The sequence below is a fragment of the Helicoverpa armigera genome, chromosome 10, assembly GCF_030705265.1.
Source record: "Helicoverpa armigera isolate CAAS_96S chromosome 10, ASM3070526v1, whole genome shotgun sequence".
In the NCBI taxonomy this organism is placed as follows: domain Eukaryota; kingdom Metazoa; phylum Arthropoda; class Insecta; order Lepidoptera; family Noctuidae; genus Helicoverpa; species Helicoverpa armigera.
In genome coordinates, this window is record NC_087129.1 from 12,474,813 (window position 1) to 12,490,667 (window position 15,855).

The following is a 15,855-nucleotide window of genomic DNA, read 5'->3' on the forward strand; positions in this document are numbered from 1 at the left end:
TGTAACATTCCTATCACATCTAGCAAACGAGCTGATGACCTTGAAGACCTGAACCGATTTCCATCAAACATAGCTAAGAACACTCCCGACTGACATACCTTTTAAACAAAAAAAACCGCATTACAATCGGATCATCCGTTTGGGAGCTACGATGCCACATACACACACACACACACACACACACACACACACACACAGACACGTCAAACTTATAACACCCCGTCGTTTTTGCGTCGGGGGTTAAAAATAATTACAGACAATCAGCTGAAAACTGTAAATTATAGATGAACTCGCAATTAATTGGTTTATAAGTATAAATTATTCAAAAGTTATTTATGGAATTAGTAATACCTACTGAATTACTATTTATTAAATCTGGCCAGAAAGAAACTATAAAGTCTAATAAAAGATACAAAAAAGCTAGGCACATCATAACGTCTTTCTAAAATGGAAAACAGGATTATTTTAAGAAGTTTATTTTGAGGGAAACATTTGTCCAATACAAAATGTTGTCAAACGAAATGTTGCTCGGTTAAATCGATGAGGCGCAACAAAGGTATCTGTTATACTGTATGATATTTAGCCTTGAATTGGAGTATTGGTCTTTATGTAAAAAGCTGATCTATTTACTCGAAAACCAGTCTCTCGATTCAGCGCTTCAAAACCCAACTACATGCGAAAGAACCAAATACAGCACTATTCATAGTCAGAAACACGGGAAGTGATCTATTCATAGTCGAGCCACACGGCGCATAATTGTTTCCTCCAAAATATTTTCAATGGGCCTATAGTGAGCAGACAGAACCCGGACAAAAGGGGTAGGTATTAATTAATTATGTACAAATTGCTGTGAGAGTTGTCGGTGCGAAAATAATTGGTGTCACCTCTGGTACAGTTGGCTGGTGAATTCATTAGTACAGTCGGCCGAATGAATTAATTTGAGCGTCAAGCATTCTGTTTGTTTGTGTGTTTTTTTGCAATTTTAATGCTAATGGGTTGTGGGGAGTTGGTGTGTGACTAATTGTATGTAAATAAGTATGTGGGCGACGGAATCTGAATTTATATTTATACAAAATACAAATAAGTAACGTGTTGCCAGGCTGTGTGTTATCCGCATTTTTTTTCGTAGTAATTTAACGCGATAAAATGGTGTTTGTCACATTCACTTGACGCCAGGTTTCTACGTCTTAGTCCAAAGGCAATAAAACCTCTCAGTCCCACATCTATCTTAAGTTAATGAACTGGAAACAGGATAGGAATGCCATGTATCAAATGACCAAAACGCAGCATATTAGACCTTTGTAGATGTGGCTAGACCACATTTACGCTCACTACTAAAAGCAATAAAATTCTAAGTGCAGACCAAACATATTTTGAACCTAATATTTAGCTAGACTCAGCCACCCAAACCCTAGGACAATGGCCTTATAATAGACTCGTAACTACTGGACCACAACGCTACGAGCCGTAACTTTTACAATAACAATCCTCATTGATAAGGGTCTAATTGTCAATTAATTAAATATTAAAAGGCAGGCAATCTGGTGCGCACTTTCTACTTCAAAAATTGCCCTTTTATATTGTTAATGCGGTTGGTTTAAGTAATGAACTTAGTTCTAGTTTTTTTACTGCTAGGAAAGTATTGTGTCTGTATTTTGTTTGATATTAGCGTAACCACAAACCCCTAAGTAGGTACCACTTTTTCAACCGATCCCTATGACACAAATAACAAACTGTTCCAACTATACATGTTTCGTGCAAATATTGAATACCAGATACATAACTAAGGTTATTTTAGATTTCTCCTTTTAACTATAAAACCTCAAGATAAAATCTTAAATTCTCACTAGGATACATTAAAGCTCTTGACCCTAAATGCTATTAACTCAGACCAAATTGAATTAGTCGCTGCAATCTCATCACTTGGACCACACACTTAAGACGTGCACAATTTCGATTATACACGTAATGGACACTTAAGGGGAAGCACTCCCGTTTAAAACGAATAAATGGGCTCCTAATGAAGTTAGAAGCCCCTTAATTACTCGATACAGACCTAATGTGACAAAAGATTAGAACTTTAGATACTCAGAGGTCGAGATTAGATTTTTTGGACACGCTGAAGTGATTTTGTGGGGAAAATGGAAAGTTTTTACTTAAAACAATAAAGTCTTAACACCTAGACTTAATATTAACGTCAGTTAACCAAGCAGTCATATATATTTTTGTTATTCAGTACGAACCAAAATGAATGGCTCCTTTAATTCCGGGACCGGTGAGCGGGCCCGCGCCCGCAATACCCAACATAATTTCTGAGTCGCCATTAAGTTTGGCTCCTACTACTTTCTTATTGTTAAGTAAGTAAACCAATATGAAGATGTAACTGTATTGTTCCAGGTGGCAGGAGTAGTTGGCAGAGCAGATGTGCTGGCCTGTCTCTTCTTCCTCTCTTCTGTTCTGCTGTATCATGGGTAAGATTCACATAAATACTATTATTTTCTAATCAAGGATTCTTATTACTTGTTGGTTTAGTAATCGTAACTGTTACGATCCTGGGTTTGATTGCGTTAGATCATGAGGGAGTTATTAATGGATTTCATAATAATGGTATATGAAAAAAGTGGAGAAGGAAATCGTGGTTGTAGGTAAGTAGTGGTTGGTAGTGTGGCGTGGTTGGTGAACCTACTAGGTAACTATCAGATGCACATTAGCAATATTTTATTATATTTTGGTGGTAATTTGCTTACTTTAAGGAAAAATTGCTAATTGGTAAAATATTTAAAAGCTATTTATTATTCTGAGAAGTGTGTAGACGCTATCTCACTTTTGAAACATTAAATAAACTTCAGAATGACTGTCTGTCAACCAGCCACCACTTCTTCTTAACACTCGAAGTAAACTTCTCCTAATAAAATGTTTTCCATATAACGCATAGGTAGTGGTAGTTATGACGTCACAAGTTTGACGTCACAAGTTGTTCTAGGCTTGTTGTCAGTAGTTCGGCTTTGCCTCCAACCGCTACTTCGTCAGTTTTGAGGAGATGTTCCTAGTTTGACATGAATAACTGTGTGCTTTGAAATCGGTGTTCAGTGCTAACCTAAATTATTACTAGTGCTGACTAGTAAAGCCAGAAGTAATGGGCGTCTGAATTATATTAGCTTCGTCATGTACTCCCTTATGAAGTTATGTAGGTACTCTTTTACGTACCTACTCAATTATAATAACTTATGTAGTTCCCTTATCATCATCTGCCTAGCCTTTTCCCAACCTTGTTTGGGTTGGCTACCAGTCTAACCAAATGCAGCTGAGTCCCAGTGTTTTCGTCACAAATTGGAGAATGAGGCTTTTACTCAAAATTATTTAAAAATGCAATTCATAACTAAAACAAACAACATTATTTTATGCCAAAATTGTGTAACATGAAATATCTGGTACAGGGAATCACGGATCACGCCGATAATGATTAACGATTAGATTGCTAACGAGAGTGGCGCCCCCACTCGTATGCGGGGAATGTTATCAGTAATCGATAGAGATTACATTAGAACACCCGTCATACACGTGTATCGGGGGTAGAAGGAATTTTGTTCAGTTGTTTTTAAATGCCAATATGGAGGTAGTTTGGTTGCCATTTGCAGGTGTCGATAGCTCAAACTTCTGCCTAGCTTTTACTCAGTTATATGCGTAGTTAATAATTTGTTTTACACCTACCTACATAAATCGAAAATCATTTGAAATGATTAAATCTCTGCTTTATTTTCACCTACGTCTACGGAAATGTTAAACACTTATAAAAGTTTGTCATTTTATCCAGATACCATGCAATGATCGAAACCACGGGGAACACTTAGTTATGAATGAAAAAATACCTATTTTTTTTTATTTTGCTATAATAAGTTGTTTAAACAAACATATCTCTCGTTCCAGGTCGTCAGGTCGACACCGGGTGTGGTCTAGCATTGCGCTGGCTGCTCTCAGCATGCTCGCCAAGGAGACAGGCCTGACTGCGCTGCTGTTCAATGTCGCCTTCGATCTGTACCGATGTTGGAGCTCCAATAGGTAATAAAATATTCTTCTAGACTAGCTTCTCCATATCTACTAGTTTCCCGTGGTTACTCAGACGTCCCGGGACAACATCTTTCCGAACTCATATAAAACGTAGTCTATGTCAAACGAGGAAAGTGTAGCTTAACAGCAGCGAAAGAACTTTTCAAATCGGTTCTTATCTTATCTTTTCATCAAAGCCTACGTGGCATCTATAAGGATGGTGGTGGTGCAGTGTTGTTACACCACCACACCCGTGTGATGGGCTGTATCGAAGGACCGTAGCGGGTGCGGGAAAATAGCTTGGTCGGTGATTAGGCAAACCGAGACACAGTATGAGAGAAGCTAAAGGGTTTTGGTGAAAGGAAAAAGGACTTACTTGCGCTGGATGGTGGACGAGCACGTTGTCGCAGGCCTGCGATGCTGTTTCCTCTACGCGTAGGTTAAATACACTGTCACTCACGTTTAGTTCTTGTGTGCCGGCTACACTAACACTGATTTTATGCGGTTTGAGATGAAGCGGTGCGGTTATTTAATTTATTTTCACATAAAATGCGGAGCGGTGTCGCGGTGATTCGAAAAGTTTTCGGAATACAACGGTTGGTGCGCGCGGCGCATCTTCCTTCTCTTTCTGGTGTATTGTAGCGGGATAGGAGGGAAAGGGAAGGATAGCCAACTCATACTGTGCGGTTGCGGAAGTATAAAATGTTAGAAAAGATGCGTTCAGAAATCGTATTAGAAACAATATAACTAATGAAATTAAAATGTAAAACTTGCGCGAGCAGATGGAATTTAAATTATACTGTTAATTACGCAACTCATGAGTAGTAGTAGTCAAAGTACGTTGTTTCCAAAGATATAATAATGTTAGATGATACGATGTCTTAACAAAAAATCTGTTTTTTCATCCCACCATCTCGGAAAGAGTATTTTTACCCTTTGATATCTGAGCGCAAAAGCCGTTTTTATCCTCTAGAGCGGCAAAGTGATTTGAATTTAGAATATCGTTGCAATACTCCATTTGTGACAATCTTGATAAGACTTTTCAAACAATTACATATTCAACAAATAAAATACTGCTCAAAATAATTATTCAATTAATTAAGTAATTTTTATTATTGCTTTTGCAAAGATTTTTGACCTCGTTTTATTTTTAAACTGAGTTTTGAAATAAATGAACTTTAATAGGTACTTCTTTTTAATTTGATACTCATATGTGCGCGCCATTTTGTTTTTAAATTTCCTCGATGAGGTGGGATGAAAAGTTACGTGTTGCACTCGAGTGCAAAGATTTTTCACCTTGTGCTCTTTTGATTCCCTCGCTATCGCTCAGGATTCTAATTATTGAAACACTCGCTACGCTCGTGTTTCAATTTTAGAATCCTTCGCTTGCTCGGTCATCAAAATTGAGCCCGCGGTTAAAAAGCAACTTTGCACTCTTGTATAACAAATAACTATTTTTTTTTTCAGATTTTCGCCATCGTTGAAATGGCGGTGGCGCAGTGAAAGTTCATACGGGCGGGTTTTGCGCGCACTCGCCGCATTGGTACTGCTAGTCGGGGCCCGACTCGCATTGCTGCAAGGGTCCCTCCCTGCGTTCTCGCCACAAGACAACCCGCCCGCTTTCCATCCTTCTTTTAGTGTGAGGTGAGGTCACATTTACGCCTAGATATATCTTAATTCTTAAAACTTAAATATGTGCTCTCATTTTTATCTTCACAAATATTTCATCAAAAATTTCACTTGGCTTTCTGAATAAGTTTTTGATTCATAATTTAAATATACTCTTTCTCTCTTCGAATATTCTTCTCTTTTTAAGCAAACACTACAGTTCAGATTACAACTATCAAGGGCACGAAAAAAAAATATCACCCGAAAACTAAACTGGACTTCTACTATTTCCAGATTAATGACATTCTGCTACCTAGCAGCGTTCAACTGGTGGCTGCTCCTGTGCCCGTGGGCGTTGAGCCACGACTGGCAGATGGGGTCCGTGCCGCTCGTCACCAGCGGCTGGGACCCCAGGAACTTGCTCACCTGTGCAGCTTTTATAGCGCTGATTGCGCTGTCCTGTCGGTGCTTGCTGGATTTAGAGGTAATTTTGCGTAGAATAACATATTTTATATGTACTCGTATAGCCATGAACAAAGTTTAAATATGACAAAATAAATGTTTTTTTCCTTAGTGATTTGACCATCAAACAAATCGATTAGATCCACGATCCTATCATTTATTTTTCACTTTAAAGTGGGTAAACCATTATAAGCGCTCATTTCTTTTTGGTATGAGAAGATACTATGTTTTACAGAGGAGCTGTAGGAAAGGGAATCTTGCATTTTTTTCAGTTATTTAGCAAGATTTACTATTGTCATATAAGAATTTTGTATTAATATTTTCAGCTGCAACGCCACACGCCAGCTGTAGTGGGGCTGATGCTGCTGGTGATACCGTACCTGCCAGCTTCCAACCTGCTCGTCACTGTGGGCTTCGTGGTGGCCGAGAGAGTGCTGTATATACCCAGGTAAATAATATAAGAAAAACGAGTCTTTTGCTAACTATCTTTATTTGGAGTCGGTTTTGAATGATAATGCTTGAATGACTCTAAACGCAATAATCTTTTATAATAAATTGAAAATAATCATAAGCCGGTTACGAAAGCGTGGTGATTAATGCTAATCCTTCTCTGTGAAAGAGGATTGCCCGTGCCCAGCAGACGGACGATAAAACGCCCGATGATGATAATGACGTGATGCAAGATTATAACGATATAAATATGAACATTATCTATAGTTGATCCCAAAACTGGTTAGATCAAAGCCAGTAATAAAACTATAAGAACCAAGTCTTTAAAAATGCACCTCATATCCTTCAATTTTCAGTGTGGGTTCAGTAATAATCACCGTGTACGGAGTGCAGCTGATGTGGCGACGCAGCTTCGGCAGCAGGCTGCTGATCCTCGGAGTAGCTGTGCTGGTGGCCGGTGGAGTCGCCAGGACACATCTACGGAACAGGGATTGGAGGACCAGGGAGACTTTGTTAAGGTCTGTACTGTAAATATATACTTAAATTTAGATATCAGATACAGAAATCTATGTTCTAAGTTATTATATAAAGTTTAAAATCACTAACCCGTATTGAGCAACCGTGGTGATTAACGCTCATTCCTTCCCTGTGCGAGAGAAGGCCTGTGCCCAGAGGCGGGACAGTTCTTCTTTTTAAATATAATATGAATTAGTACATGTGCATGTATTTTGGAATGCTAAATTTTAATTGAATGTTGACAATTACTTTTATTTTTCCAGAGCGGACCTATCAGTGTTGCCACATAACGCGAAGTTGCACTACAATTTCGCGAACTTCTTGAAGGACATCGAGCAGCAAGAGAATGCTATCAAACATTACAAAGAGGCTTTAAAGTAAGTAAAAAAACATTTTCCTTTACCAATAGGACTTTAATGCTTAAGTAACAAGCGTCCTTAACAGTTACAATAACCTTATTTTTATATATCATTTTTCCAGACTATGGCCCAGTTACGCAAGTGCCCACAATAACCTAGGCACGTTGGTGCTGGCATCAGGGAGGGCCGAATACCACTTCTTGCAAGCGCTGAAATACAACAGGGATCATGTGAATGCACACTATAATCTAGCTAAATTATACAGGTTAGTATGAACATCACTAGGAAAGTTTACAGATGCAATTTAATATTGGCTGATATCGTTTTTTTTTTGCACGAAACATTATTTCTGCTACCCCTCAAGCTATAACATTTATTTTAATATTTCAGAAAGAAGAATCGAATACCGGAATCTCTAAAGATGCTGGAACGCTGCATATCTTTAGAGCCGAGGTTTGTTCAGGCGTACCTGGAACTCCTGCTGCTCAAACCTGAAGATGAGAAGAGAGGAGTTCTAGACAAACTGCTGGAATTAGAGCCGAGGAATTGGGAACATTACTTGCTTTACGGCAACTGGTTGAAGGACAGAGGTAAATGGCAAACTCCTTTCAATATTATGTAAGTTGGTCGAAGTAACTAAACCAACCGATGTCTTAACAACTATGTGAACAAATGAACAACACACAAAAATAAACAACAAGCTCTAGCCGTGGTCAGATAACAACACGCATACGCGTAGATTAGGTGACTGTCATGGCAGTAGCCGGCATCTCATCTCACGTAGCCGCTTTCTTTATCGGCAAAGTGTTCGTTACGTCCCAAATACGATATCTTAGTGTCTCAATGGGAACAGTTTTTTCTCCATAGTAAATATGGTTTATCATGTTCCAGGTCTCCTACCACTAGCACTAGAGTACTACACGCGAGCGATGCGGCTGTCGTTCAGTAGTGCACACGGCAGCGCGCGAGGCGAGGTGGTGTCACTGCGCTCTGCCTGCCTAGCGCTGCGCTCAGTGGGGCAGTACAGCCGGGTGCTGCAGCTGTTAGTCAGGTAATACTATCGTCGATCGATGACCCTTAAGATCCTGATGATCGAGAGGTATAGTAGCTGTCCCAAAAAAATATCTTCATAAATGTAAGTTAAGTTCCTCCATCACAATATTCGCAGATGGCACGGCGTCCGTGGAGATGGTCAGCCAGCGAGTCGGAGACTTCTAGCTGCGCGCGCGTGGCGCCTGCGCAGCGAGCTCGCCGAGCGCGCCGCGCTATACGCCCGCCCGAGGTTGCAGCCCACGCCTGTTAGTATACCACTTTTGCCATCATATCTATAGATTTGATGAGATTTTCTCAACTATTCTGAGGTTGACATGCCTAATGCCAAACCGAACTAGTGTTTTGTATGCAGCGATAGCTTTTCTAAATGTAATTTTATTTTATTTAATTGATTATATCTCATTTATAACTTCAATTTATAAAAATAGTCGATTAAAATATTTTATTTATTTAATTTCAGATAACATCAACATGTTTACATCACAGTCACCTGGAAGTGTCGGTAGATCCAAACAAATTAAAACCAAACGATAGAATATTAGCACAAAACATAATGCACAGTGGTGCAACATCGAACGGTGCAGAAAAAAATAATGTAAATAAAAATAATTGCCAAAAATTCGAGCATAGGAAAAAAAGTGTTTCGCTGTCTAGCCATTATAAATTAACACATAATAAATCAGAATCAGGACAGAGGCAGAAAAGCTGTCCTTTACACAAGAAGAAGAAAATTAAAGATCCTGAGTTCACGCCGTTTGTGTCAGACCATTTGATAAAGACTTATTAATTAGTGGTGTAAGTTAGATACGATTTTTTGTGTTACCGACATGTACTGTTGGTATAAAATACCTACTTTATTATCCCATTTGTACCGGTAAAAATGTTTACCTATGTGTTTTAGGTAACACAAAAAAGCGTGTCACACAGTACATATTGATATTTTTTAACAAAAAATAAATAAAAGACTTTTGACAGTTATTAACTAGTCGATATTTGATAATATTTGTGCCATACCTAATATGTAAGTGATACCTAATATAGTTACCATTGATTTAAGTGATTTATAGTTTGGCCGTTCAGAGAATGCGTTCCTGACACCTATCAGTTAGTCAGGACTAGTGATGGGCACAACATAACACTGAGTTCGTTACCGTTCCCCCAAAATAAACCGCCGCATTATTTTAAGATTATTTTCGTTTTAAATTGGCGGAATCATTTAAAATTTATATTTTAGTTATTTAAGTGGAAACCAAAAAAAGGTAATATTCATATAATAAAATCGTTTTATTTATTCTTTGTTACAAAGTTACAATCTGTATTTCTATGCAATAAAGTAAGTACATTGAATTGAATGTGCGTACAGAATGTTAATCAGACTCCGATTCGCTTGAGGAGGTGGTGTCTTCATCATCATCTTCGCCTACGTGTATATTACGTGTATATTAGGTATTATCAATAACAGAATCAATCCTGATATCTCGGTCAAAATCTTCCAAAATCAGGTTTTTAGAGCTCTACCTCACTGGGACGCCATGGCGACGTCGCCAGCGGCACAGGTCTGGCTACTTCTGGCATCCAAATGTCGCCAAGTCGAGTGGCCATGGCGTCTCGACAGTCAATTGTTTACGTCGTCGCTCAAGAAATTGCAAGCTGACTGGCGACCACATTGGCGACTGTGTCATGTGTGAGGGAGGTGCGCTTTAGCGTGTACATTATAGTGGCTACTATGGCCACGTCGCCAAGTTGCCACGGTAGCCAGAAGCCACATAGGGAACTGTAGCTCGTGGCCACGCCTCCAATTTGGCGACGTTACCAAACCGTCGCCAAGTGAGTTAGGTTCCATACATTTCAATACTAACTGCTTGGATACGTAGCCGGCGACGTCGCCATTGGCGTCCTAATGAGGCAGGGCACTTAGTCTTAGCGCACGAAACGACAACAAACGACTATTTAGCGTCACAAAATGACGGCCCATGATGCCATTTGGGGTTACCATTTTCAACCTAAATATAAAAATGCTACTTTCTTTCGCGCGTTCAGTTTGATCATAGTTTTATTTTTATATTTCATAAAAGTTATCCTATAGTCCATTATTTTCAAATTCTTAAAAAGAAAAACAAAATATATTATTTTATATTATAAGTATAACTGTAAAAGAACCATCAACCAGAACAGATTACGATACTTGCTTGTTATTTTTAGCACAGCACTACAAATATAAAGCGCTGACATAACCTTGTAATAGCGCAGTATAGATTTAGAAAAATATTGTTTACCAAGTTATTTGACACTCAATTTGGCACAAAATTACAACATTCATTGATTATTATTGATATAATAATGTTGTTTTAATGCTCAACAATTGTTAAAACGATAAACAACCAGCAAAAATATTTTTATCGTACTGCAACGCCATTACAAAGTTACGTCGTCAGTTCAATCGCGATGTGTCAGAAACGCATTCTCTGAGCGGCCGAACTATAATAGATACAACGTAAACGGTGTCTGAAGAAGTTACCGATGCTTTTTTTTTGTTAATTCGAATTATCTCGAGAAAGTTTCAATTACCTTTAATTTCAAGAATAATCGTTATTTGTGTGTTTTTTAATTTAAAAGTGATGTATCATTTTTATCGTGGTACCTATATTTTTCAACACGTTTTTTTTGGAACTGTAAATAAAAATAACGAAACAATTTAGTTATAATTAAAATATGGATAAGAAGCGGTAAGTATTCTAAACGTTTATATAAATGAATACCATTTATCAGAATTCTAGTCAAAAAATTGCTACCTATCATGAAAAGCTTGCAAAAGGCGAATTGATATTAATTTTTGTAACAACAATATTTATTTTATAACCATAATATAACGTGTAATATAAGTATTGTAAATAGTAATATTATTTAATGAGTAACTAGTAGATAAGTTGGATCGCACTCTGTTGCTTTAGATGTATCAATTTGTTTACTAACACGGTCAAATAAAATGATTGATGAATATTTTTGTGGTTTTACTTTAAATCCTACGGAATGTTATCATTAGTAAAATTACTAGATACCAATACTTACTTAGCACCAATTACACTATCATTTACGTAATCTGTGGGTTTAACGATACTTTTTTTACAAAGAAGTAGGAAAGAGCATGAATTTTCTCCAACCTTGTTCAGGTTAAGCAAGAAACATAACTCATAAATAAGATGTAATCTTCGGCTACAGGCTTTTTCTAAATCAGACATTTAAGAGCGTGTACGCTCGGCGCGCGATGTCAACTTTAGGTAATTCAACGCAAAAAACCGCGCAGACTAGCGTCGCGGCTGTGTGCGTGCCTATCATACTTCACGTATAGTCACACAAACCATTTTGATCCTTTCGAGTGAAATTGGTAGAACAAAAAATATATTATTTAGTAAATAGTTAATAGCGGGAAAATAGTGTAAGTGTATGGATGTCTAAAATATAAAAGCATGAAAATAAGTCGTTAATACTTACACTCTTTTGCAAAAAAATCGGGCACCTATGAAAACCTTGGTTTTGAGGACTTTCTGTATATTACATACAATTTTCAACAGTACTAAATAGTCGACTGATGATTAATGACAATGTTAAGAGTTTCTGTATTTTAACCGATTTCAAAAAAAGAAAGGAGGAGGTTTCAATTAGATTGTTTTGTAATTGTTCTCAATGTGATTGTTCTCGATTTCTCAAAGACGCCTGGACCGATTTGAAAAATTGATTGTTTATATGAATGGTCCAGTCCATCCAGACCGAAAAATTGTGGTCAAATAACAACAATTGCCGGAAAGCCAAATATTGGTGAAGAGCTTGGGTTTACCACTGCAAATAAAGTTTTAAGTTATCTATCCTATATGCTTCAAAAGTTATTCGAGATCAAAAGTCAAAATTTGGGTGCATCCAAAATGAAAAAAAAAAAAAATATAGCTCGATTGGTAACAGACATCTGCAATAAATGATTTCTAGCCTAAGGAGTCCGCCATATTGGATTTAGACTCGCGACACATTTTTTTTCGAGTTATTCATAGCAAGCCCTTTCATTTGATACCCATATCGTAGGAATGCATTAAAAACATTTTTTTCTCCATCTTGGGTATACCGCCATATCATACATTGTCATTAAAACTGAACATTCAAACAAAATTTCAACTCAATCGATAAAAAAAATATGCTTCAAAATTGAGCTTTAAATAAAATAGTAATGTATCAAGATTTGTTGGTCGCGCTTGAAATGTACTCTATTCTCGGTATCCACGGCAGAGGTTATTCACCCTACGCGATGTGACGGAGCGACACGTCCTCTCTCTGTGAAGCCTTGCGGCGGTCTGGTTTGAGTTGACTCGCGTGCAGCGTTTTATAGTAGTTTTTAAATAATTTATAAAAAAATAAAAACGAGAGATTAAATTATAATATAAAGTTTATGTTTTAAAGAAAGAGTTATATTACTATAGTAAATAATTGTTATATTAAATTAAGTAAGATAGATGGGTAAAAAAAGCATTTGAAATTCACAATTTTTCACATTGTTAAAATATTTTTTTCTGAAAGATAGAGACCTAAATCAAAAAATGTTTTCAACTAACTATAGGCATGGGGATTTCGTCTATGAGTAAAAAAATAAATATGATTAGATTTGCCACTGTTTTCACATGAATTTAAGCTTCGAAATAGACGCTGAACGGGAATTTTATAAAACATCTGTTACGTTATAGGGGTTTTAAGTATTTAAACTACACAAATTGAAATTTATGTTCAATTAACTATATAGACAGTGAAATTACCTTGCGTTATTAAAAAATAACATAGTTATAGGATAAGTAGTTACTGAGAAACAGTGGTTTGAAAAGTACCATTTTAGGCCAAATGGCGCGCGGTTGACGTACACGCTCTTAACTTGTTAGTGAAAATGGGACTCAATTTTATATTATTTTCGAAACCGATTTCAACAGGAGCAATGAACAAAAGGGAAACTTAGATAAACTTAGATTTACCTAATAAAATTACTTTCATTGTTCGCTAACAAAACACTGAACAACTTACAAAACAATTTAATTAAATATCAAATTAATTATTTGTATTTTTATTTACCACAAAAGAAATTTTGCGCAATGTGCAGTACTTGCCTACCTACTTTATATGACGTAATATTTGTTTTACATACTTATTTTTATTTTGTTCAAAAAGAGGTCGGAATTCTTTTACTAAGAATACTATTTGTCATGTTTTACTTATTGTGATTGTCTATCAATTTTAATTGAAATTCGCAACAGAAGCTATGGAGTAACAAATAACTTTTCAAACTATCTCGTAACTTCTTTTGTAAGGCATTAACAATACATTCTTGTTGTTGAATTAATAAAACCTACTGAACTAATTTTGATGTATTTATTTAAACAACTGTCCGTTGAAAAACATTCTCGATTTCCGTATTTACTTCTTAAATAGAATGTTTGAGTGTAAAAAGTACCCAAAAGTTAAAACAGGACCCTTGTACTAAGACCTTTTTTATTTGTTGCATTGCTGCCTTCCGAATAAATAGGTACCAATATGAAAACGCCTCTTTTCTCAAAAACTGCAAAATAAGTTATGGATGAAGATTCAAATAAAGGTTGTCAATAAACAGCATGATTACAGCAGCCTGTTCACATAATATGACAGCTTTTTTGCATTACAATGACGTCTGTTCACGTCTGTTCTAGTTTTTCTCATCTGTAACACTGAAGCCGACATTATCGTGACTAATGTAACCGATATTTCCGTATCGTAGCTGTAGACTGTCACGATTCACATTTATAAGCAAATATTGAGTAGTTACCTTGTACCTATTGGACATCTTAAAGATGTATTTATTTCAATTTAACGCCCGTGTGCATTCGTGCGTCACTTCGCAGTCCTATTCTGTGACGAAAAATAGTAATGGCGGCAATTGTGTATAATTTGTAAATGACTTATATTTAGCTTACACTTTCTTTTAAAATGCTAGTTCAACTCACCTCTGGATAGATGCAATCTACATTTTTATACAGCGTTTTCAGCGGAGTTTTCTGTTCGTATGCGTGATGTCGCGCGTAAAATACGCTCAGTTTTGATACGCGCGACAAGAATCTGCCAGTATCTGTCACAGCACTACCCAGTTATAGTACTGAAAAAATAAATTGAATTATTTACACTTTTGTTCCCGCAAACTATTGAACCTGTGTGCTTATAACTTCAGTATCACTAATTGCAGAATATCAATGAAAATGAAATTACTATATTTAAAATTAATTAATTTTTTACTCGGGAATACGCATTGGCTCATTAATCAAAATAAGTAAAAACTCATTGCAGCAGCCATCTTGGTCAAGGAGAGGTTGTGTTACGGAACCTTTTGCTGAATAAAACCTCTGCTCACTATGTTGAGGTCATATTCGACGGAATCAACTGCTTTTTGTCCACAAAATATCGTAATAGTTAATTTTAATTACAGAGACACTGGATCTGAGACGACTGTTTTTTCTAAGACTGACGGTTTTACTGAATTATATTTCTCAATATCTTATTTACCTTGTTTGTTTTTGTTGATATTTTTTGTCCTGTCTTCTTGTTAAGTTGCAATGTAACTTGGTAATTAAATAAAAATAAAATTATTCGAATATTCAATTTTGATATCTACGCAAAAAGCTTTGAGCAAGCAGAGGTCAAAGCAAAAACATGTTTTCGTAAATTTTAATTACCTAGCTAGCTAATTTAAATATCATGAGAGATACAATTGCTAAAAGAATTAGGGAGAACATCACAGACTAATATATTCTTTAGTTCCTATCTATGGAAAGAGCTACGTAATTGCCTAACGTAAAGAATTCCGATAGGTCAAATCAATATTTTTTCCTTCTAAAGTGAAGTTAATTGACATCAACTGTAACTCATAAAATAATTATGAGACAATTATGAGACGAGGTAGGTAGGGTAGATGTTGTTTAAAGTTTACCTACAAAATTGTTTACTAATCTTGCAACACGATTTAAATAAAGTTCCTTAACTGGAAGTGAATCCGTATTTACGCTCATTGACGTCTTTGTACAGATAATATTTAATCATGTTATCTCCCACTCTTGTCCTAGCGATGTGATTCATACAAACATGCGTCTGCGCAGCGTTTTGTTTATTTATTTGCGAAGGTACGCAAAAGAGTTTTTAATTTATATGAATTTGATAAAGTTATAATTTCTATGTTTAAAACAGACTTAATAGATATTAGATAAAATATATGAAAAAATACCAAATATTTACACACCTCAATTTTATAACATCGAACATTTTGAACTCGTTTGCCAACAATAAATCGGTGACACTGTGCGTAATA

The 15,855-nt window shown here is 36.4% G+C and overlaps 1 protein-coding gene across 1 annotated transcript in view; it reads left to right on the plus strand.

Annotated features, from left to right (window-relative positions):
• Positions 1 to 9,439, plus strand: part of LOC110374197 (protein O-mannosyl-transferase TMTC1) — an 89,759-nt gene extending 80,320 nt beyond the window's left edge. The window contains exons 3-14 of the mRNA XM_064036613.1: positions 2,398 to 2,471; positions 3,928 to 4,059; positions 5,515 to 5,691; positions 5,950 to 6,139; positions 6,444 to 6,565; positions 6,924 to 7,085; positions 7,347 to 7,460; positions 7,564 to 7,707; positions 7,833 to 8,032; positions 8,334 to 8,493; positions 8,611 to 8,740; positions 8,956 to 9,439. Coding sequence (XP_063892683.1) covers positions 2,398 to 2,471; positions 3,928 to 4,059; positions 5,515 to 5,691; positions 5,950 to 6,139; positions 6,444 to 6,565; positions 6,924 to 7,085; positions 7,347 to 7,460; positions 7,564 to 7,707; positions 7,833 to 8,032; positions 8,334 to 8,493; positions 8,611 to 8,740; positions 8,956 to 9,282 — 1,932 coding nt within the window. The 3' untranslated portion in view covers positions 9,283 to 9,439. The remainder of the gene's footprint in view (positions 1 to 2,397; positions 2,472 to 3,927; positions 4,060 to 5,514; positions 5,692 to 5,949; positions 6,140 to 6,443; positions 6,566 to 6,923; positions 7,086 to 7,346; positions 7,461 to 7,563; positions 7,708 to 7,832; positions 8,033 to 8,333; positions 8,494 to 8,610; positions 8,741 to 8,955) is intronic.
• Positions 9,440 to 15,855: the final 6,416 nt, after the last annotated feature.